We start from the raw sequence: 23868 nt of genomic DNA on the forward strand, positions 1-23868 counted from the left end.
TACTTTATACTGTCTCCTGCATCAAATGATTTATTTTCAATGCCAATTACTCAAATTACACTGGATGTTTCAAAGTAGTACGATAAAGTTTTGATAATTTAAGGAATAACAGCTGAAAATCTGACTGATTAATCCAATGAATTGATTTGAGTTCTTGTTTAACTGTGGTCATCCCAGGTGAAACCTGATCATTTCTAAGAGCTTCCACTGCCATTTTTAGTGAGGATATTTCATAACTTTGGATTGAGTGACCTTGTCAGTTTACAGCTGCTACCGTTTGTTTTCAGCCCCCTGAAGTTGTTGGCAAATATTGCACCTTTGAAGCAAACTTCGAATCTTCTGGTATTTTTAAGTTCAGAGGAAGACACTGGAAAGATCCTTGTGCTACACAAGAAGAGCTCATGGTTTAGGTATGTTAATAACATGTGTAGAACACCAAAAGTATTGGGTTGACACTGAATGTGCATTTCAGTGCTATACATAGACTGAGGGTTGTATGTTAAACTTGCTAGGGAAATAAGTAACTACTAAATGTTTAATCACTGGTAGGCTATATTTATATGAGAAATAAAAAATATTGAAAGTTGTGGTTTCAATACCTTCAATCGCTGACAGAAACATAATTAAAGTTTGCTGAATAAATACTCAGAGAGCCAGTTACTCGGCAGTCCCTTGGTAACTCCAGTTCTGTGACACTGAGGTGATAAATGAATTCAGCTCTGCAGGCTCTGCCACAGAGCCACTTGTCAAGGAGCCACTTGACAAGGTGGGAGGATGAGTTATTTGGGAGGTTCAGCACACTCAAGTGAAATCAAGATTTGAACTTATGGTACAGGCACATTTTGAAGCATGTAAAATCTATCAAAATTTGACCCATTATCCATTACCACCACATGATAGAATTGAACCAATGATATAATTTTGATCACATAGACTGTCATTATATTGACTTGAATCAGTTAGGTGATTAACTACCGGCATAAATGGGAATAGAAATATTAGTACATGGTGGAATGGAGCCCATTAGGAACACAAATCAGCATTTTCACATGGCAGCTAAGGGCAGTTTAAAGGCCCTAAGAAGGAAAGAAGGGATTTCTAAAGTAATCGTGAAGGCAGAGCTAGTTGTGACACTGGACACACTAAACATTGAAAAGATGAAGGTATTAGAGAAGTTGGCTGATCTTAAAGTAGGTATGTTACCGGCACTATATGAACTGCATCCTAGTATTCCGGGGGAGGTACAGGAGGAAATCACAGAGTCATTGACATGGTCTTTCAAAGTTCTTTACATATGGGATAGTGCCAAGGATTGGAGAGTGACAGATGTTACTTTCATGTTCAACAAGGAGAATAAGGACAGGCCCAGCAACAATAAGCAAGGCAGTTTAACCTCAGTGATGGGGACTGTGATACTGGATAGGATTTCCCATCAGCTGGAGCAAAATGGAGGACATAAAGCAAGCCAGCACACAAGTGTTTGGCACAAATGATGCTTCACCATTTTCATGGAACTTATTGATAAAATAATATAGAGCTCATAAGCGTAATGCAGTCAATGTATTATGGATGGATTTGCAGAAGATTTTTGATAAATGCCACCAAATCCTATTCCCTGCCATGAAAAATATGAGAATGATTGGGCGAAAAATACAGAATATAAAAAACTACAAGACTGGAGAATGTTACCCAGGTTTTCTGTGTTTTGGATGTGGACTTGGACTATGAATGTTTTTTTCAGTCTTACAGTTTTTTTTTAATATTCTGTGTTGTTCACCTGATATTTCCCATTTTTCTTATGTGTGGGGGAGGGGGGATTTGGGGTTGATGTGCCTGTTCCGTTTTCATTCATAATTTATGTGTGGGGAGGGAGCATTTGGGGGGTTGATGTGCCTGTTCCGTTTTCATTCATTGTTTATGTGTGGGGAGGGAGCATTTGGGGGGTTGATATGCCTGTTCCATTTTCATTCATTGTTTATGCACAGGGAGGGAGCATTTGGGGGGGGTTGATGTGCCTGTTCCATTTTCATTCATTGTTTATGCACAGGGAGGGAGCATTTGGGGGGTTGATGTGCCTGTTCCATTTTCATTCATTGTTTATGCACAGGGAGGGTGCATTTGGGGGGGTTGATGTGCCTGTTCCATTTTCATTCATTGTTTATGCACAGGGAGGGTGCATTTGGGGGGGTTGATATGCCTGTTCCATTTTCATTCATTGTTTATGCACAGGGAGGGAGCATTTGGGGGGTTGATGTGCCTGTTCCATTTTCATTCATTGTTTATGCACAGGGAGGGTGCATTTGGGGGGGTTGATGTGCCTGTTCCATTTTCATTCATTGTTTATGCACAGGGAGGGAGCATTTGGGGGGGTTGATGTGCCTGTTCCATTTTCATTCATTGTTTATGCACAGGGAGGGAGCATTTGGGGGGGTTGATGTGCCTGTTCCATTTTCATTCATTGTTTATGTGTGGGGAGGGAGCATTTGGGGGGTTGATGTGCCTGTTCCATTTTCATTCATTGTTTATGCACAGGGAGGGATCATTTGGGGGGTTGATATGCCTGTTCCATTTTCATTCATTGTTTATGTGTGGGGAGGGAGCATTTGGGGGGTTGATGTGCCTGTTCCATTTTCATTCATTGTTTATGCACAGGGAGGGAGCATTTGGGGGGTTGATGTGCCTGTTCCATTTTCATTCATTGTTTATGCACAGGGAGGGTGCATTTGGGGGGGTTGATGTGCCTGTTCCATTTTCATTCATTGTTTATGCACAGGGAGGGATCATTTGGGGGGTTGATATGCCTGTTCCATTTTCATTCATTGTTTATGCACAGGGAGGGAGCATTTGGGGGGGTTGATGTGCCTGTTCCATTTTCATTCATTGTTTATATGTGGGGAGGGAGCATTTGGGGGGTTGATGTGCCTGTTCCATTTTCATTCATTGTTTATGCACAGGGAGGGTGCATTTGGGGGGTTGATGTGCCTGTTCCATTTTCATTCATTGTTTATGCACAGGGAGGGAGCATTTGGGGGGGTTGATGTGCCTGTTCCATTTTCATTCATTGTTTATGTGTGGGGAGGGAGCATTTGGGGGGTTGATATGCCTGTTCCATTTTCATTCATTGTTTATGCACAGGGAGGAGGCATTTGGGGGGTTGATGTGCCTGTTCCATTTTCATTCATTGTTTATGCACAGGGAGGGAGCATTTGGGGGGGGGTTGATGTGCCTGTTCCATTTTCATTCATTGTTTATGCACAGGGAGGGAGCATTTGGGGGGTTGATGTGCCTGTTCCATTTTCATTCATTGTTTATGCACAGGGAGGGTGCATTTGGGGGGGTTGATGTGCCTGTTCCATTTTCATTCATTGTTTATGCACAGGGAGGGAGCATTTGGGGGGTTGATGTGCCTGTTCCATTTTCATTCATTGTTTATGTGTGGGGAGGGAGCATTTGGGGGGGTTGATGTGCCTGTTCCATTTTCATTCATTGTTTATGTGTGGGGAGGGAGCATTTGGGGGGTTGATGTGCCTGTTCCGTTTTAATTCATTGTTTATGTGTGGGGAGGGAGCATTTGGAGGGTTGATGTTCCTGTTCCATTTTCATTCATTGTTTATGCACAGGGAGGAGGCATTTGGGGGGGGTTGATGTGCCTGTTCCATTTTCATTCATTGTTTATGCACAGGGAGGGAGCATTTGGGGGGGTTGATGTGCCTGTTCCATTTTCATTCATTGTTTATGTGTGGGGAGGGAGCATTTGGGGGGGTTGATGTGCCTGTTCCATTTTCATTCATTGTTTATGTGTGGGGAGGGAGCATTTGGGGGGTTGATGTGCCTGTTCCATTTTCATTCATTGTTTATGTGTGGGGAGGGAGCATTTGGGGGGTTGATGTGCCTGTTCCATTTTCATTCATTGTTTATGCACAGGGAGGGAGCATTTGGGGGGGTTGATGTGCCTGTTCCATTTTCATTCATTGTTTATGTGTGGGGAGGGAGCATTTGGGGGGTTGATGTGCCTGTTCCATTTTCATTCATTGTTTATGTGTGGGGAGGGAGCATTTGGGGGGGTTGATGTGCCTGTTCCATTTTCATTCATTGTTTATGCACGGGGAGGGAGCATTTGGGGGGTTGATGTGCCTGTTCCATTTTCATTCATTGTTTATGCACAGGGAGGGAGCATTTGGGGGGGTTGATGTGCCTGTTCCATTTTCATTCATTGTTTATGTGTGGGGAGGGAGCATTTGGGGGGTTGATGTTCCTGTTCCATTTTCATTCATTGTTTATGCACAGGGAGGAGGCATTTGGGGGGGGTTGATGTGCCTGTTCCATTTTCATTCATTGTTTATGCACAGGGAGGGTGCATTTGGGGGGGTTGATGTGCCTGTTCCATTTTCATTCATTGTTTATGCACAGGGAGGGAGCATTTGGGGGGGTTGATGTGCCTGTTCCATTTTCATTCATTGTTTATGTGTGGGGAGGGAGCATTTGGGGGGGGTTGATGTGCCTGTTCCATTTTCATTCATTGTTTATGTGTGTGGAGGAGGCATTTGCCAGGTTGATGACTGTGTGCCATTCTTTTCTTTCTTGGTTTCATGGCTATCTGGAGAAGAAGAATTTCAGAGTGGTATATGTTGATAATAAATGAGCCTTTGAACCTTCAAAGTGCCACATGACAAGCTTATGAACAAAAGTGTGATTTTACTTTGTTTTGCCTCTTGGCCCCAGACTGCCGATGTTTTGCTTAGCTGTATACTATACATGAGTATGGTTAATGACAATAAGCTTGAACTTGAAATGGAAGTCACCATCAACATCATCAAGGACCTCCACCATCCAGGCCGTGCTTTCTTCTTGCTGCTGTCGTCAGGAAGGTGATTTGGGAACCTCAGGACCCATACCATCAGGTTCAGGAATAGAGATTGCTCCCCCACCATCAGGCTTTTGTACCAGAGGGGTTCACTTACCCTTCACACTGAAATGTTCCCACAACCTATAGACTCACTTCCAAAGACTCTTCATCTCACGTTCTCAATATTTACCTATTATTATTTTGTTTTATAAATTTGTATTTGCTCAACATGTTGTACTTTGCACATTGGGCTTTCATTGATTCTGTTGCGCTTCTTTGTATTTACTGTGAATGCCCACAAGAAAATGAATATCAGGATGGTATATGGTGACACATATGTATTTTGATAATAAATGAACTTGAATTTTGAAAATGTCTGGACAAACTGAGGAAGTAGTTACCAGGCATACACATTGTTGTCAACAGAGGCACCAAGTGTAAAAGTTGGGAATTCATTCTGAATCTGTGTTATGTCCTGGTCCAGCCTAAAATGTGATACTGTGTTGAATTCTGGGTGTGAAGAAGGAGTAAAGAAAAGTTTTGAGAATGGTTCCTGGGATAAGACATTACAGTAACAAAAATAGCTCAGGAAGACCGCAATGTGGGGAGCTTTGATAGAAATACTGTATATCATATAAACCAACAGGGGGTTAAGGGAATAGTGGGAAATTATTCCCATTGTGGTAGGGTCAAGGACCAGAGGTGGATAAATCTGATGGAGAAGTAAGTGTATCATGAAGTTAGAGCAGTTTTTAACCCGTTTACAGTTGGAACCTAAATGCGTTTACCTGCAACAACAGGTTCCACTGTGGCATTCAAGAAAGAACTGAAGAAGTAGAGAGCAACCTTGAACATACAGCAGATTGTGGAACAGTTTAGCCACAGGCCCTTCAGCTCACAATGTTATGCAGAACTAATTAAATTAGTAACCAAATGCCCAATTTCTTCTGCCTACACAATATCCGTTTCCTGCACATTTAAAGTTCAAAGTAAATTTATTATCAAAGTACATATTTGTCACCATATACAACCCTGAGATTTATCTTCTTGCAGGCATACTCAATATATCAAGAGAATAATAACCATAAAAGAATCAATGAAAGATCTCACCACCATGGACATTCAACCAGTATGCAAAAGACAACAACTGTGCAAATACAAAAAAGAAGATATAATAATAACAAATAAATAAGCAATAAATATTGAGCTCATGAGCTGAAGAGTCCTTGAAAATGTTCTTGAAATTGAAAGTGGATCTTGGATGTCTGTGCCTATCTAAGTTTCTTGAACACAATCATGGTTTTTGACTATAATTGTTCTTGGCAATTTGTTTTAACAGAAGTTGTCTGTCAATGACAACTGTCTGTCATGACAAGTTGACAAGTTGTCTGTCACCTGCATAGTGTCTTTACAAGACGGGTGACCCCAGCCATTATCAATTTTCTTCGGAGATTGTCTGCCTAGCATCAGTGTTATATAGCCAGGACTTGTAACATACACAAGCTGCTCATACGACCATCCACCACTTACTCCCATGGTTTGATGTGACCCTGATTGGAGTTGGGGAGGCAGTGCTACACCTTACCCAAGGGAAGGAGTGCTTTACACATCCTTTCATAGAGACATATTTCTACCTGGCACCCAGCCTCCTCCATCACTACCCCTGATGGGACCCTGGAATGCACTATCAAGAATGTGTAAATACAATTTGCCTGCATGTCTCCTTTGAATTTACCCCCTCACCTTAAATGCCTGCCCTCTATTTTGACCTTGTCTACAGGCTCTAAGCATCTTATAACCTAATAAACCTCTCTGTGATCTCCCCTCTGTCTCTGACACTCCAGAGAAAACAACCCAAGTTTGTCCAAGCTCTCCTCATAGCACTTGCTGTCTAATCCAGGTAGCAAGCATTCTTCTAAACCTTTTCTGCAGCCTCTGCAAAGCCTCAACATCCTTCTTATAATCAGTTAACTAGAACTGAATGCAGTGCTCCATATACAGCCTGACTAGAGCTTTACAAAGCTGCAATGTAACTTTCTGCGTCTTGAACCCAATGCCTTGACTAAGGAAGGCAGAATTACCCTACACCTTCTTTACCTCCCCTCCAACTTGTACAACCTTTTTCAGGGAGCTATGGACTCCTCCAGTCTGGCTCTATTTTTTTCTTTATCCGTTTCAACCTTTTACCCACCATCTGTTCATTATCCTTGACTACCTTCTTTCCCATCCTGGACTTACTAATGAGTCTCACTCCTCCCCTCTTTATACCAGCTATTTTCCCTCTCCATAATCAGTCCTAATGTAGGGTGTTGGCCCAAATTATAAACAATGCCTGATTGAATTTTTTGAGGATGTGACTAATCACATTGATGAAGGTAGAGTAGTAGGTGTAGTGTATATGGATTTCAGCAAGGCATTTGATAAGGTACCCCATGCAAGGCTTACTGATAAAGTAAGGAGGCATGGGATCCAAGGGAACATTGCTTTGTGGATCCAGAACAGGCTTGCCCACAGAAGGAAAAGAGTGGTTGTAGATGGGTCATATTCTGCTTGGACGTCAGTAACCAGTGGAGTGCCTCAGGGATCTGTTCTGGGAACCCTTCTTTCTGGGATTTTTATACATGACCTGGATGAGGAAGTAGAGAGATGGGTTAGTAAGTTTGCTGATGACACAAAGGCTGGAGGTGTTGTGGGTAGTGTGGAGGGCTGTCAGAGGTGACAGCGGGACATTGATAGGATGCAAAACTGGGCTGAGAAGTGGCAGATGGAGTTCAACCCAGATAAGTGTGAAGTGGTTCATTTTGGTTGGTGAAATATGATGGCAGAATATAGTATTAATGGTAAGACTCTTGGCAGTGTGGAGGATCAGAAGGATCTTGGGGTCCGAGTCCATAGGATACTCAAAGCAACTGTGCAGGTTGACTCTGTGTTGAAGAAGGCGTATGGTGTATTGGTCTTCATCAATCGTGGAATTGAATTTAGGAGCCAAGAGACTATATAGAACCCTGGTCAGACCCACTTGGAGTACCGTGCTCAGTTCTGGTCGCCTCGCTATGGGAAGGATGTGGAAGCCATAGAAAGGGTGCAGAGGAGATTTACAAGGATGTTGCTTGGATTGGGGAGCATGTCTTATGAGAATAAGTTGAGTGAACTCTACCCTTTCTCCTTGGAGTGATGGAGGATGAGAGGTGACCTGATAGAGGTGTATACGATGATGAGAGGCATTGATCGTGTGGATAGTCAGGGGCTTTTTCCCAGGGCTGAAATGGTTGCCACAGGAGGACACAGGTTTAAAGTGCTGGGGAATAGGTACAGAGGAGATGTCAGGGGTAAGTTTTTCACTAGAGAGTGGTGAGTGCGTGGAATGGGCTGCTGGCAACAGTGGTGGAGGTGGATATGATAGGGTCTTTTAAGAGACTTTTGGATAGGTACATGGAGCTCAGAAAAATAGAGGGCTATGGGTAAGCCTAGTAATTTCTAAGATGGAGACATGTACGGCATAACTTTGTGGGCTGAAGGTCCTGTATTTGCTGTAGATTTTCTATGTTTCTAATTCTTTGCTGCCCCCCCATAGATGCTGCTAATCCACAGAGTTCTTCCAACAGTTTGCTTTAATGCTCCAAGTTCTATTATATACAGTCTCTTGAGTCTCCAGGCAATATCTTCTGTAGATCACACGCTTTGGCAGTAACAAATTTGACTTTATATTAAGTAATGTTTGAGTCCAACAGCTGAATTGGTTTTGATAATTTTTACTTAGTGCTTCCATGTATTTATAGAGTTGCATTTCATTTAGCTTGTTGCATGAAAGTCAAATAATTCCCCTTTGATCAATTTGTGAGGTGGTTCATTTTGGTAGATCAAAGATGATGGCAGAATATAGTATTAATGGTAAGACTCTTGAAGGATCAGAGGGATCTTGGGGTCTGAGTCCATAGGACACTCAAAGCTGCTGCACAGGTTGACTCTGTGGTTAAGAAGGCATATCGTGCATTGGCCCTCATCAACCACGGAATTGAGTTTAACAGCCGAGAGGTAATGTTGCAGCTATATAGGACACTGGTCAAATCCCACGGAGTACTGCGCTTGGTTCTGGTCGCCTCATTACAGGAAGGATGTGGAAACCATAGAAAGGGTGCAGAGGAGATTTACAAGGATGTTGCCTGGATTGTGGAGCATGCCTTATGAAAACAGGTTGAGTGAACTCGGCCTTTTCTCCTTGGAGTGATGGAGGATGAGAGGTGACCTGATAGAGGTGTACACGATGATGAGAGACATTGATCGTGTGGATAGTCAGAGGCTTTTTCCCAGGGCTGAAATGTCTATCATGAGATGGCACAGGTTTAAGGTGCTTGGAAGCAGGTACAGAGGAGATGTCAGGGGTAGGTTTTTTTACGCAGAGAGTGGTGAGTGCGTGAAATGGGCTGCCGGCAACGGTGTGGAGGCCCATCCTTCCCCCTCCAACCATGCTTCAACCTCACCAATCACATTCAGAAAGGGGAAGTGAGTGATCTGAAAATAGGGAATTAAATATTCATGCCATGGATTTATAGACTACCCTGTGCAATATAAGGTGCGGTTCCTATAATTTGCTCTTGACCTCACCCTTGCAGTGGAGGAGGTTGAAAACAGACAGATGGGAATTCAGATGGCTACATGCTCTGGATAGGGAAACAAGGCCTCAGTGACAGGCCAGGTTCTGCAGAAGGTTAACAACTCATAGCTTGCCTTGTTAGTGCAATGTGTTTAACAAATATCACGTTACTTAACTACAGGACTTAAATTTCTGCAGTGAATTTAAGAGGAAAGTATGCAGTAGACTAACAGCAAAGCGAAATATTAGAAACCTTCTTTAGAATACCATGCAAATTGTCCAATAATAAGTGGGAGTTCACAATTCATGGAATTGGCATTCCTTTCAACAAGTAACTAGAATTAATATCAGCACATACCCTTCACACAACAATGTTCTTTTTGCTGAATCTGTACTTTTCTCAACAGAAAATGACATTTTGAAGATTTATCTTTTCGAAAATTCTACTTGTGCTCACCCATCTTACATTTCTATGTATTTAATATTATGTGACAATTTTAATTAGGTGTTAAACTTTCCATTTCTTTCATAGAGATTTGGAACTCATTGCAATGAGCAAATCAGAAAACTCAAGCATTAAGGAAGGTATGATTATCAATAAGTGTGGTTTAAAGTGAAAAGTAATTAGTCAAGATCTCTCGTGCATGTGTTCTCTTGACTGAAAATGCCATTATGGAATAGCCTGGGTTATAATTGAAGTGGGTAATCCACTCATTCATGACAGTTTTGTGTCTGGAATGTTGATTCATTACTAATTTTATACTATGAAACTATTCTTTTTTCTATATGTAAACTCAAGATACCTTTCAGGAAGAAGGAATACTGTGGATTCCGGTTAATCGGGACCAGTACATTTAGGTCCAAATAAGTGGCTGCACCAAATAGCTAAAATTTCATGGAAATAGTTTAAAAAATTGAAAAATACGAGTATTTAAAAGAAATGCAGAACAAATTAGAACACCACCAATATTACCAATGCTGTCCATCATATCCGACAATGGCAAAAGTACCTGTGCAGTGGAAAAGCCATTACACTGGGGCAACTCTGCTCTCTCGACCTCAGAAGTCTGGGTCTAGAGGTACATACAGGTAGTTGTCACAAACGGGGTCTTTCTTGGTCGCAGTGGATGACCTTGACTTCTTCGCTGCCTCATCATGCCTTTCGCTCTACACAGAGCGTTGCAGAACCACTTTCCTGGCTGTTGGATTTTGCTGTAGATCTCACCCCCCCCCCCCCAGACTTCTGGAACTAACTTCACAAGCTAGGACAGGCATGTCCCTATATCACCAGGATATCAGACTCACTAGCTACTCTCACCTGAGTTAGCCCACCTGTCGAAGCATGTACTGCGGTGTGGCAACTATCGCATGCAAACAAATACTTTGATCCACAGGTGAGAGCTGAGTGTCCAGTGGGGACCAAAAGCAACATTCAAAATGATTGTTGTTATCTTCAAATTCTTCATAGTTCTGAACTTGTTGAAGTAGTGAAATCATTTCATTTTCACTCCCAGCTGTGCCTGGCAATTTAAAGCCTGAATGATTGAAACTGCAGTGTGCAAAACAGTTCTGAATTGCCTTACTGCTTATTTGTTGCCAATTATAATTGACAAAAAATCACTGCTTTTTGAACACACATACACACAACTGACACTATTTAAAAACTTCGCTCTAAGCACGATGTACTGTCTAACATCCACACAAGCACACATGACTGACACTAGTTAAAAGCTATTCGGTAACAGTCTCTTCTTCTGGCATGGTGTCCCAAATAACAAAGTGAATCTGGCTATATTCGTGATTAGTTTCTGTTCTTTAAAAGTTGACCCAAACTTGTGGCGCCCCGATTAATTGTTGGCCTAATTAACTGGAATCCACTATACTTAAAAGACAGTTGTTGAGATGATAAAATAAGAAAAATTGATGACCTTGGATAATTGAATATATATCTTATATCACCAACAGTTTAGTTTGTGCCTTGTTATTTAAATGTAACTTTCCTGTTCAGTTCTGGATGCTATTTTATCTTCCACATTGTTTGGCTTGATGTTGTAGGCAATGATAGCAGGAAGCAAGTGTGACAAAATAAAATAAACAAAATCAAACAAAATAAAATTATAGTAGGCACTTCATGGTTCAAAAGCCCCTATTGCCTCTACAATTCAGAGGATGGCTGTTAGAGTGTTCCTGGGTGAAGTTTAATATCTTTCTTTACTTTTAGAAACACCTAAAGATGAAGATATATCATCAGAAATCATGAAGAGGCGATTCGTGCCAAACCTTTTCAAAGGCATGTCCTGGGAGGGCTTTCAGTTTGCTGGATGTGAAATCAAAATTACAGAAACCATTGACTGTTATGGTGCATATGTGTGGCCTTCGGTAGGCATACTTACAAGTTTTAATATCACTCTGAATTATTTCCCAATCACTGGTGGCCAGGTATACAAAAATGCTTGCTCTTTTAATTAGTTTTATGCATCTGATAAAACAGCAAACAGAAGACCATTAGATACAACATAAAACAATGAACAGTACAGCACAGGAACAGACCATTTGGGCAGTGGATTAGAGGGCGCCAGTCCAAACTAATCCTACCTGCTTGCACATGGTCGATATCCCTCCCTGTTCATGTGCCTGTCTAAATTATGGATAAACGTTGTTATCATATCTAATTCCACCACTTCCCTTTCAGTGAGTTCTGGGCACCTAACGCTACTTGTGTGAAGTAAACTTCTGATTTAACCATATAACAATCACAGCACGGAAACAGGCCATCTCGGCCCTCCTAGTCCATGCCGAACTCTTAATCTCACCTAGTCCCACCTACCCGCACTCAGCCCATAACCCTCCACTCCTTTCCTGTCCATATACCTATCTAATTTTACCTTAAATGACACAACTGAACTGGCCTCTACTACTTCTACAGGAAGCTCATTCCACACAGCTATCACTCTCTGAGTAAAGAAATACCCCCTCGTGTTTCCCTTAAACTTCTGCCCCCTAACTCTCAAATCATGTCCTCTCGTTTGAATCTCCCCTACGCTCAATGGAAACAGCCTATTCACGTCAACTCTATCTATCCCTCTCAAAATTTTAAATACCTCGATCAAATGCCCCCTCAACCTTCTATGCTCCAATGAATAGAGACCTAACTTGTTCAACCTTTCTCTGTAACTTAAGTGCTGAAACCCAGGTAACATCCTAGTAAATCGTCTCTGCATGCTCTCTCTAATTTATTGATATCTTTCCTATAATTCGGTGACCAGAATTGCACACAATATTCTAAATTTGTCCTTAACAATGCCTTGTACAATTTTAACATTACATCCCAACTTCTGTACTCAATGCTTTGATTTATAAAGGCCAGCGTTCCAAAAGCCTTCTTCACCACCCTATCTACATGAGACTCCACCTTCAGGGAACTATGCACTGTTATTCCTAGATCTCTCTGTTCCTCTGCATTCCTCAATGCCCTACCATTTACTCTGTATGTTCTATTTGGATTATTCCTGCCAAAATGTAGAACCTCACACTTCTCAGCATTAAACTCCATCTGCCAACATTCAGCCCATTCTTCTAAGCGGCATAAATCTCCCTGCAAGCTTTGAAAACCCACCTCATTATCCACAACACCTCCTACCTTCGTATCATCGGCATACTTACTAATCCAATTTACCACCCCATCATCCAGATCATTTATGTATATTACAAACAATATTGGGCCCAAAACAGATCCCTGAGGCACCCCGCTAGTCAACGGCCTCCATCCCGATAAACAATTATCCACCACTACTCTCTGGCATCTCCCATCTAGCCACTGTTGAATCCATTTTATTACTCCAGCATTAATACCTAACGACTGAACCTTCTTAACTAACCTTCCATGTGGAACTTTGTCAAAGGCTTTGCTGAAGTCCATATAGACTACATTCACTGCCTTACCCTCGTCAACATTCCTCGTAACTTCTTCAAAAAATTCAATAAGGTTTGTCAAACATGACCTTCCACGCACAAATCCATGCTGGCTACTCCTAATCAGATCCTGTCTATCCAGATAATTATTAATACTATCTCTAAGAATACTTTCCATTAATTTACCCACCACTGATGTCAAACTGACAGGTCTATAATTGCTAGGCTTACTTCTAGAACCCTTTTTAAACAATGGAACCACATGAGCAATACGCCAATCCTCCGGCACAATCCCCGTTTCTAATGACATCTTAAAGCTCTCCGTCAGAGCTCCTGCTATTTCTACACAAACTTCCCTCAAGGTCCTGGGGAATATCCTGTCAGGACCCGGAGATTTATCCACTTTTAAATTTCTTAGAAGTGCCAGTACTTCCACCTCTTTAATTGTCATAGGTTCCATAACTTCCTTACTTGTTTCCCACACCTTACACAATTCAATATCCTTCTCCTTAGTGAATACCGAAGAGAAGAAATCGTTCAAAATCTCTCCCATCTCCCTCAGCTCCACACATAGCTGACCACTGTGATTCTGTAAGGGGCCAATTTTATCCCTCACTATCCTCTTGCTTTTAATATAACTGTAGAAACCTTTCGGATTTACTTTCACCTTATTTGTCAATAAGCTTTTCTAATCTCTTTCTTAAGATTCCTTTTACATTCTTTATATTCCTCGAGCAATTCCTTTACTCCATGCTGCCTATATCTATTGTAGACATCCCTCTTTTTCCAAACCAAATTTCTAATATCCCTTGAAAACCATGGTGCTTTCAAACCATTAACCTTTCCTTTCAACCTAACAGGAACATAAAGATTGTGTACCCTCATAATTTCACCCTTAAATGACCTCCATTTCTCTATTACATCCTTCCCATAAAACAACTTGACCCAATCCACTCTCTCTAAATCCCTTCACATCTCCTCAAAGTTACCCTTTCTCCAATCAAAAATCTCAACTCTAGGTCCTGTTCTGTCCTTCTCCATAATAATATTGAAGCTAATGCTATTGTGATCACTGGACCTGAAGTGCTCCCCAACACATACATCTGTCAGCTGACCTATCGCCTTCCCTAACAGGAGATCCAACATTGCCCCATCTCTAGTCGGTACTTCTATGTATTGTTGCAAAAAACTATCCTGCACACATTTCACAAACTCTCAACCATCCAGCCCTTTTACAGAATGAGCTTCCCAGTCTACGTGTGGAAAATTAAAATCTCCCACAATCACCACCTTGTGTTTACTACAAATATCTGCTATCTCCTTACACATTTGCTCTTCCAACTCACGCTCCCCATTAGGTGGCCTATAATACACTCCTATCAGTGTTACTACACCTTTCCCATTCCTCAATTCCAACCAAATGGCCTCCCTAGAGGAGCTCTCTAATCTATCCTTCCAAAGCACCGCCATAAGATTTTCTCGGACAAGCAATGCAACACCTCCTCCTCTGGCCCCTCTTACTCTATCACACCTGAAGCAACTAAATCCAGGAATATTTAGTTGCCAATCACACCCTTCCTGCAACCATGTTTCACTAATAGCTACAACATCATAATTCCAGGTATCAATCCACGCTTTAAGCTCATCCACCTTTCTTACAATGCTCCTAGCACTAAAATAGATACATTTAAGATACTCTCCACCTCCTCCTCTCTTTTCATCCCTAATTCAAATTTATTATCCTTTTCTTTCTTCTCCCCTACATCTTTGGGCTGAGCGCATCCCTTCTCCATCACCTGCCTTTCCTCCCTCACACACTGTCTCTTTACTTGCTCTGCTGGTGAACTAACCTCCTCTCCCATAGTTTCCTCAAATTGATTCCTGCCCCCCCCCCCATCTTACTACTTTAAAATCTGCCCTGTAGCCCTAGCAAACCTCCCCGCTAGGATATTGGTCCCCACAGGATTCAAGTGTAACCCGTCCTTCTTGAACAGGTTACGCCTGCCCCAGAAGAAGTCCCAATGATCCAGAAACTTGAATCCCTGCCCCCTGCACCAATCCCACACCCACGCATTCATCCTCCACCTAATTCCATTTCTACTCTCACTGTCGCGTGGCACAGGCAGTAATCCCGAGATTACTACCTTTGCAGTCCTTCTTCTTAACTGCCTTCCTAACTCCCTATACTCACATTTCAGGACCTCCTCCCCTTTCCTACCTATGTCATTGGTACCTACATGTACCACGACCTCTGGCACCTCACCCTCCCACTTCAGGATATCTTGGACGCGATCAGAAACGTCCCGAACCCTGGCACCAGGGAGGCAAATTACCATCTGGGACTCCCGATCACCTCCATAGAACCGCCTGTCTGAACCCCTGACTATCGAGTCCCCTATTACTATGGTCCTCTTTCTTCTATCCCTACCCTTCTGAGCTACAGGGCTGTCCTCTGTGCCGGAGGCCCGGCCACTGTCACTTCCACCAGGTAGGCTGTCCCCCCCGACAGTACTCAAACATGAGTACTTATTGTCAAGGGGTACAGCCACTGGGGTACTCCCTAGTACCTGCCTCTTCCCCTTCCTGACCGTGACCCACCTATCTGCCTCCCGTGGCCCTGGAGTGACCACCTGCCTGTAACTCCTCTCAATCACCTCCTCACTCTCCCTGACCAAGCGAAGGTCATCGAGCTGCAGCTCCAGTTCCCTAACTCGGTCCCTCAGGAGCTGCAGTTCGGCGCACCTGGCGCAGATGTGGACGTCCGGGAGGCTCGGAGACTCCAGGACCTCCCACATCCGACACCGAGAACAACAAGCTGCCCTCACACTCATACTTCCCGTATAACTGACAATAACAAGAACTAAAAGATAAGCCTACTGTGCCCTCTTCTGCCTAAGCCCCCTGAGCCCAAGCCCTACACTCTGCTCCCGGCGCACTCCGCTGCCCGCAAATGAAGCTGCCCGCTTCTTAAGGCTGCGTTCTTTTTATATCTTCCCGCCTTCCCAGGCCTCCTTCACGCACCTGCGCAGTCCCGCCTCTCAGAACTCTGATCTAAGAAGCAATTTGAAAATGGCTGCCGCCGCACTTCCTCTCAAAGCCTCGCTGTCCTCTTCCAAAAGAGCAAGTGTTCCCCGCTCACCTTAAGCCTATTCCCTTTTGTATTTGACATTTCTACCTTTGGGAAAAAGAGTACCACATACAAATCAACACACAGAAAATGCTGGAGGAACTCAGTAGGTCAGGCAACATCCATGGAAATGAACAAACTGTCGGGATTGCGGGCCGAGATCCTTCTTTAGGACTGGAAGGAAAGGGTAAGATGCCAATGTAAAGGTTGAGTGGGGTGGGAACGGAAGGAGGATTGCAGAAAGGCGATAGGTGAAGCCAGGTTGAGGGGGGGGAAGGAGGTAAAATGCTCAAGAGGAAGGAATCTGGCAGGAAAGGAGAGTGAATCCAAAGAGAAGCAGAAGGAGGAGGATTTCCGGGGGAGGTGATAGGCAGGTGAGAAGAGATAAGAGACCAGAGTGAGGAATAGAAGAGGGGAGGGGGAGAAATCATTATTCATGCCATCAGGTTGGAAGCTACCCAAACAGAATATATGGCTCTTCCATCCTGAGCATGCCACAAGAGGAGGCCACGGACCGACATGTTGGAATGGGAATGGAAATCGGATTTAAAACGTTTGGCCACCTGGAGGTTCTGCTTTAGGCAGATGGAGCGGAGCTGCTTGACAAACTGGTTCCCCAATTTACGAAATGTCTCCACGATGTAGAGGAGGCAGCATTGGGGGAACTGGACACAATGGGCAGCCCCAGCAGATCCACACGTGAAGGACTGCCTCAGCTGGAAGGACTGTTTGGGGCCCCGAAGGGAGGTGAAGGAAAAGGTGGATGTGCAGGTGTACCATTTCGGCCACTTACAAGGTTAAGTGCCAGGAGAAAATTATTGGGGAGGGGTGAATGGACAAGAGAATCAGTCCCTGCAGAAAGCAGAGAGAAGGAGCGAGGTAAAGATGTGTTTAGGCCCTTTGGAGATGGCAGAAGTTATGGAGAATGATATGTTGGATGTGGAGGCTCATGGAGTGGTAGGTAAGGACAAGAGGAACTCTATCATTCTGAAGGTGATGGGAAGATGGGGTGAACGTGGATGTTTGAGAAATGAAGGAGATGCAAGTGAGGGTACCATCAATGATGGGGGAAGGGAAACCGCATTCCTTAAAGAAGGGGATCATCTCTGTTAAACATACAAATGCTGGAGCAACTCAGCATTCTAGCAGCATCTTTGGGAAGGAATAAACAGTCGACTTTTCATACCAGACCCTTCATCTCTATTATTAGGTATTGCATTGTATTGCTGCTGCAAAGACAATAAATCTCACGACATATGCCGGTGATATTAAACCTGATCCTGATTCTGGACTGTAACGAGGAAGCTAACATGCTTTGTTTGATTAATCACACAGGCCATGGTGTTGAGCTATTACCTGGAACACTGCCAGCACGAGATAATTGATAAAAACGTAATTGAAATAGGATCAGGGACAGGACTGGTGTCAATTGTTGCTTCTATACTTGGTAAGTAAAGGCAACTTTTCAAAATACAATTCTTAAGATGGAAAATCGATGGGCTGCAATCATTGTGAGAAGATGCTTGTTAGTAAGAGGCCTTTCCGAACTTTTTAGCAGGCTGCAATCATAATGATCTCTTAAGCACTCGACAGGGGCCAATAAAAAGAAGTGAGGTGTAAACAAAGCGGCCATTGTGGAGCAGACAGTTTTGGAGTTACCAGATGATGGGAGAACAGGAGCAGGCTAGACTTTAAGCTTGAGAGGTAGTTAAGGTTCCTCCTATAAGGTACAGGATTTTGGGTACCTAAGTGCATCCAGCCTAAGTGACAAGGTTAAGGAACTGGAGCTAGAGCTGGATGTACTCAGGGTTATCTGGGAGTCTGAAAATCTCATAGACAAGAATTTTAATGATGTCGTCACCCCCAGACAGCAAACTTCAGATAGTAGGCAGCTGACTACCAGAAGTAAAGGGAGTAAGCAATCAATGTAGGGTTTCCCTGTGGCCATTCCCCTCAGCACCAAACCCTAGAGAGACCAATTTCCTTGTAGGCAGGTTTTCTGGAGAAAGATAAGAGTGGATATTGGATTGCTGGAAAATGACACTGGGAAGGTAGTAATGGGGGAGAACGATATGGCTGATGAATTTAATAAGTATTTTGTGACTGTTTTCACTGTGGAAGACACTAGCAGTAAGCCAGAAATTTGAGAATGTCAGGGGGTAGAAGCGAGTGTAGTTGCTATAACTAAGGAGAAGGTGCTTGGGAAGCTGAAAGGTCTGAAGGTAGATAAGGCACCTAGACCAGACAGACTATACCCCAGGATTCTGAAAGAGGCAACTGAAGAGATTGTGAAGACATTAGTAATGATTTTTCACTTGATTCTAGAATGGTCCCAGAGGAATGTGAAATTGCAACTGGCATTCCACTCTTTAAGAAGGGAAGGAGGCAGAAGAAATTATATTTATTAATTATTTATTGAGATACAGTGTGGAATAGGCCCTCCTGACCCTTCAAGCAATGCCGCCCAGCAATGATTTTAATCATAGCCTAACCCTGGGACAATTTAAAATGCCCAGTTAACCTACCAACTGGGATGTCTTTGGACTGTGGGAGGCAACCGGAGCACCCAGAGGAAACCCACGCGGTCACTGGAAGAACATTCAAACTCCTTACAGGCAATGGCGGGAATTGAATCTGGGTCATCTGTACCATAAAGTGTTATGCTAACCATTACGTTACTGGGCCACCCTGTGTCTGGTAGCCTTAAAATGTTGGAGTCCATTAATAAAGATGAGGTTTCAGGGTACTTTGAGGCACATGGTAAAATCGTCCAAAGTCAGCAAAGTTTTCTTGGGGGAATCTTGCCTGACAAAACTGTTGGAATTCTTTGAGGAAATACTGTGGCAGGCAATATAGACAAGGAAGAATCAGTGGATATAGTCTACTTGGATTTTCAGAAGGCCTTTGTCAAGATGCTGCACATGAGGCTGAAGATACGAGCCCATGTCATTGCAGGAAAGATGCTAGTATCGATAGAAGATTGACTGACTGGGAATAAAGGGGACCTGGTTAGCTGCCAGTGACTAGTCATGTTTTGCAGGGGCCAGTATTGGGACTGCTTCTTTTCATATTATATATCAATGGTTTCTGATGAAACAGAATTGATGGCTTTGTGCCAAGTTTGCAGATGATATGAAGAAGAGCAAGTAGTTTTGAGGAAGCAGGGAGCCTGCAGAAGAAGTGGCAGATGGAATATAGTGTAGGACGTGTGTGGTCGTGCACTTGAGTCGAAGGAATGAATGTTCTAAACAGAGAGAAGTTTCAACAATCAGAGGTGCAAAGGGACTTGGGACTTCTAGGGAGTATACAAATGAAGTGAGAAGACTAATTAAACAAAAGACAGTTTGCATGGTTTCTGTCTTCAGGCAGGGTAGTGCGATTGTGTAGCGGTTAGCGCAATGCTGTACTGTTCCAGCTGTAAGATCTGGATTCAATTATCACTGCTGTTTGTAGGGGGTTTGCACGTTCTCCCTATGACCACATGGATTTCCTCTGAGTCCTCCCACGTTCCAAAGACTACCGAGTTAGGGTTAATAAATTGTGGGCATGTGATGTTGGCATTGGAAGCATGGCAATACTTACAGGCTACCCCGGCACATCTCAGACTGTGTTAAATATTGACACAAACAACACAATTCACAAACCACTTCATTAACTTTGCCTCCAACTTTCACCCCGCCCTCAAACTTACCTGGTCCATTTCCGACACCTCCTTCCCCTTTCTTGATCTTTCTGTCTCCATCTCTGGAGACGGCCTATTTACTGATATATGCTATAAGCCTACAGACTCTCACAGCTACCTGGACTATTCTTCTACCCACCCTGTCTCTTGCAAAAATGCTATCCCCTTCTCACAATTCCTCCGTCTCCGCCGCATCTGCTCTCAGGATGAGGCTTTTCATTCCAGGACGAAGGAGATGTCTTCCTTTTTTAAACAAAGGGGCTTCCCTTCGTCGACCATCAGTTTTGCTCTCAAACGCATCTCTCCCATTTCCCGCACATCTGCCCTCACCCCATCCACTCGCCACCCCATTCGGGATAAGGTTCCCCTTCCCACCGATCTCCATCCTGGCACTTATCCTTGTAAATGGAACAAGTGCTACACCTGCCCTCACACTTCCTCCCTCACCACCATTCAGGGCCCCATACAGTCCTTCCAGGTGAGGCGACACTTCACCTGTGAGTCGGCTGGTGTGGTATACTGCGTCCGATGCTCCCGGTGTGGCCTTTTATATATTGGTGAGACCCGACTCAGACTGGGAGACCGTTTCACTGAACACCTACGCTCTGTCCGCCAGAGAAAGCAGGATCTCCCAGTGGCCACACATTTTAATTCCATGTCCCATTCCCATTCTGATACGTCTATCCATGGCCTCCTCTACTGTCGAGATGAATCCACACTCGGGTTGGAGGAACAACATCTCATATACCGGCTGGGTAGCCTCCAACCTGATGGCATGAAAATTGACTTCTCTAACTTCCGTTAATGCCCCTCCTCCCCTGATTATATCCCCTGATATATTTAGTTGTTTGCCTGTTCTCCATCTCCTTCTGGTGCTTCTTCCCTGCCTCCCCCCCCTTTCTTTCTCCCGAGGCCTCCCGTCCCATGATCCTTTCCCTTCTCCAACTCTGTATCACTTTTGCCAATCACCTTTCCAGCTCTTAGCTTCATCCCACTCCCTCCGGTCTTCTCCTATCATTTCGCATTTCCCCCTCTCCCCCACTACTTTCAAATCTCTTACTATCTTTCCTTTCAGTTAGTCCTGACGAAGGGTCTCGGCCCGAAATGTCGACAGTGCTTCTCCCTATAGATGCTGCCTGGCCTGCTGTGTTCCACCAGCATTTTGTGTGTGTTGTTGTTTAACACAATTCACTGTATATTTTGAAGTACACGTGACAAACAAAGCTGGTCTTTTCATCTTTTTGATTAATACAAATGTAAAAGGAATTTTCAACAAAGTACCTCCAGCTTGACAGAGTTTGTTAAGAAGGTAGAGCAGAGCATCTGAAATAATTGTTCTGTATGTTGTTTTTACAGAAGGGAACAAATAAAAGTTGTTTCTAACAAAAAACTCCCGCATTACAATTGTGTTGAGATATCTTTAACAACTGCTGTTGATATTGTAGATTTTCACAAATACAATTGCATCAGGTGTTTAAGCAAAACCATAACAACTCCATTATTATACTCCAAACACAGCACAGTAAAAGCACTTTATGTAATCACAGCACCTCTTCAGAGCAACCCCTTAAGGTGAAACCCCAGCTCAATGTCAGTGGTTGTGAATTATGTACACTTCCACCAATGACATTACCCTACAATATTACTATACAGTGTAAATCCAGTGTCATTGCATTTAGTTGTTGTACAGCATTAATGTCTTGATTGCTAAATCCTTTATTAAAAAGTACCCCTGATATAAAGAAACACTTAATGATATTGTTTAAGTAAATGGAGGAAATTTGACAAATATGCAAGTAAAGGGTAGCTTCAGTAACACCAGGAATTCACAAATATACTTCCACTATTTTGTTTGTTATCATTAGAGCCTGCAGCATAGAGACGGTGTACAATTTTCCAAAAAGATTTATGTGACTGAGGCTTGCTTTGAGTATGCTGGTGGCTAAATAGCTCCATTCCAAATGTACTATCTCAGCAAACAGGATGAATTTCAATACTAGCAATGTGCCTCCATGCATAACGATAATAACAAACTTTATGATTTGCACTCAATAGATCCTTTCTCTTTATTATTGATCTTGCTATTTGCATGCTTGCTAAGTGTCCATTCCTGATTTTTCCAGGCTCCAATGTGACCGCAACAGATCTGCCTCATTTACTGGATAACTTACAATACAATATATCTCAAAATACAAAATCAAGAAGCAAATATCAGCCGCAGGTCAGAGAACTGAAATGGGGAATAGATTTGGAGAAAGCTTTCCCCAGGAGTACATGTCATTATGATTATTTATTGGCAGCTGATGTTGTATACAGTCACCCATACTTGAATGAACTTTTAATGACTTTTGATCATTTATGTCAGGATGACACCACAATTTTATGGACAATGAAATTTAGGCTTGATAAGGACAACACCTTTGTGCACAGATTTCAACATATATTTGACACAGTCATTATATATGACCTCCCAAGTTTGCAGATAAAACTGTATAAAGCAACACGAAAAAAAACAAGGATTGGAATAGAAACATGAGATCTAACTGCTCATACCTCCAAAGCAATAATTATCCTTATGCTGTATGGTTAAATTTAACTCCCTGAAATCAAACTTACAAAATGATACGTGTTTTGCTTCCAGCAAAGTTTGTACAGTTAGTGTTGCCAAGTGTTGCCAGCTAAGAAGCCTTCTAGGGTAAGTGTAGCCGTGAGAAAATGTATCTAAAGATCTAATATTTAAAATCTGTCTGTAGATAAGATTTCTGACATTTACAGATTAATTTTGGATCAGAGCATGCCTCCTGATATGTCTCTTGAATTGCTCACAATCACCAAGTGTCTGTATTTATTATATTTCATTGGACTAGCATTCATTCCTCAAGCACAGCACAGCAAGCAGGCAAACAACTGTCCGAGAACACTGATGCACTATGCTCCACTTTATAAAAATGTCAACCACTCTCAACATTTCCTCTGAAATTAACCACTCTGCACTCTATATTTCCTTTTAGGCATTTTCTTAATGTCTCTATTGTTTATGAAAGTAATCTTTTACAAACATGAAGAAAAATAATTCTGAATAAAATGTTTCCTTTTTTTTTGCAGTTCTTAATGGCAAATAACCTTCCTGTGGCATGTTAACACCTAATTAATTTTTCTAGAGATTAATATTTAAATAAGTTAATCGATTGGTAAAAATAGCTTCATAATTAATCAGTCAAACGTGCCTGCCATGTGCAGCCTGAATGAAGCAATGGATAGTACAGGGTTTGAGTATCTTCTACTGGAGAGACGATTCAGCATCTTCTACAGAAAGATTACAACAGCAGCATACATTTTCATTTAATGATGACACAATTATTTCCAAAATGAAGTTGTTACCTGTTGAATTATAGACATATATGCAATATAATGTTTAAAGCATATTTAATTAATAAAGACCATATATTCATAAAATTTATTTTTGCTGGACTGTTTACTTAGTAAATGGATTGTTTGTAAAGAGATTTTTTTACTTTACCTTTTTGTCTTGGTCCATAAGAAGATTAATATATCATGAATCACTTGAAATTGCCTGTTGACCTTATGAATCCTTTGAACTCACCTAGACCAAGCACACAATCATTGTGGCTATAAGAGCAGCTCAAAGGCTGAGTAACTGGTGGCTGAGTCACTCAAAGAGACAAAATTCAAAAGGGCAGAGAATG

General features: G+C 42.6%; 1 protein-coding gene across 1 annotated transcript; it reads left to right on the top strand.

The window, feature by feature from the left end:
- Positions 1-330: 330 nt before the first annotated feature.
- On the top strand, positions 331-23528 carry mettl21e (methyltransferase like 21e). The gene is made up of 5 exons (XM_059963328.1): positions 331-410; positions 9973-10025; positions 11662-11819; positions 17815-17926; positions 22285-23528. The coding sequence occupies exons 2-5, from the start codon at positions 9992-9994 to the stop codon at positions 22695-22697; spliced, it is 717 nt and encodes a 238-aa protein (XP_059819311.1). The 5' UTR covers positions 331-410; positions 9973-9991; the 3' UTR covers positions 22698-23528.
- Positions 23529-23868: the final 340 nt, after the last annotated feature.

Source organism: Hypanus sabinus, chromosome 3, assembly GCF_030144855.1.
Source record: "Hypanus sabinus isolate sHypSab1 chromosome 3, sHypSab1.hap1, whole genome shotgun sequence".
Lineage (NCBI taxonomy): Eukaryota > Metazoa > Chordata > Chondrichthyes > Myliobatiformes > Dasyatidae > Hypanus > Hypanus sabinus.

Excerpts from the sequence above, each read along its gene's own strand:
- mettl21e (XM_059963328.1), top strand. The coding sequence starts at position 9,992 with ATGAGCAAATCAGAAAACTCAAGCATTAAGGAAG. Across the intron at positions 11,820-17,814 it reads GTGCATATGTGTGGCCTTCG|GCCATGGTGTTGAGCTATTA; the intron begins GTAGGCATACTT and ends TTAATCACACAG. Across the intron at positions 17,927-22,284 it reads AATTGTTGCTTCTATACTTG|GCTCCAATGTGACCGCAACA; the intron begins GTAAGTAAAGGC and ends TGATTTTTCCAG.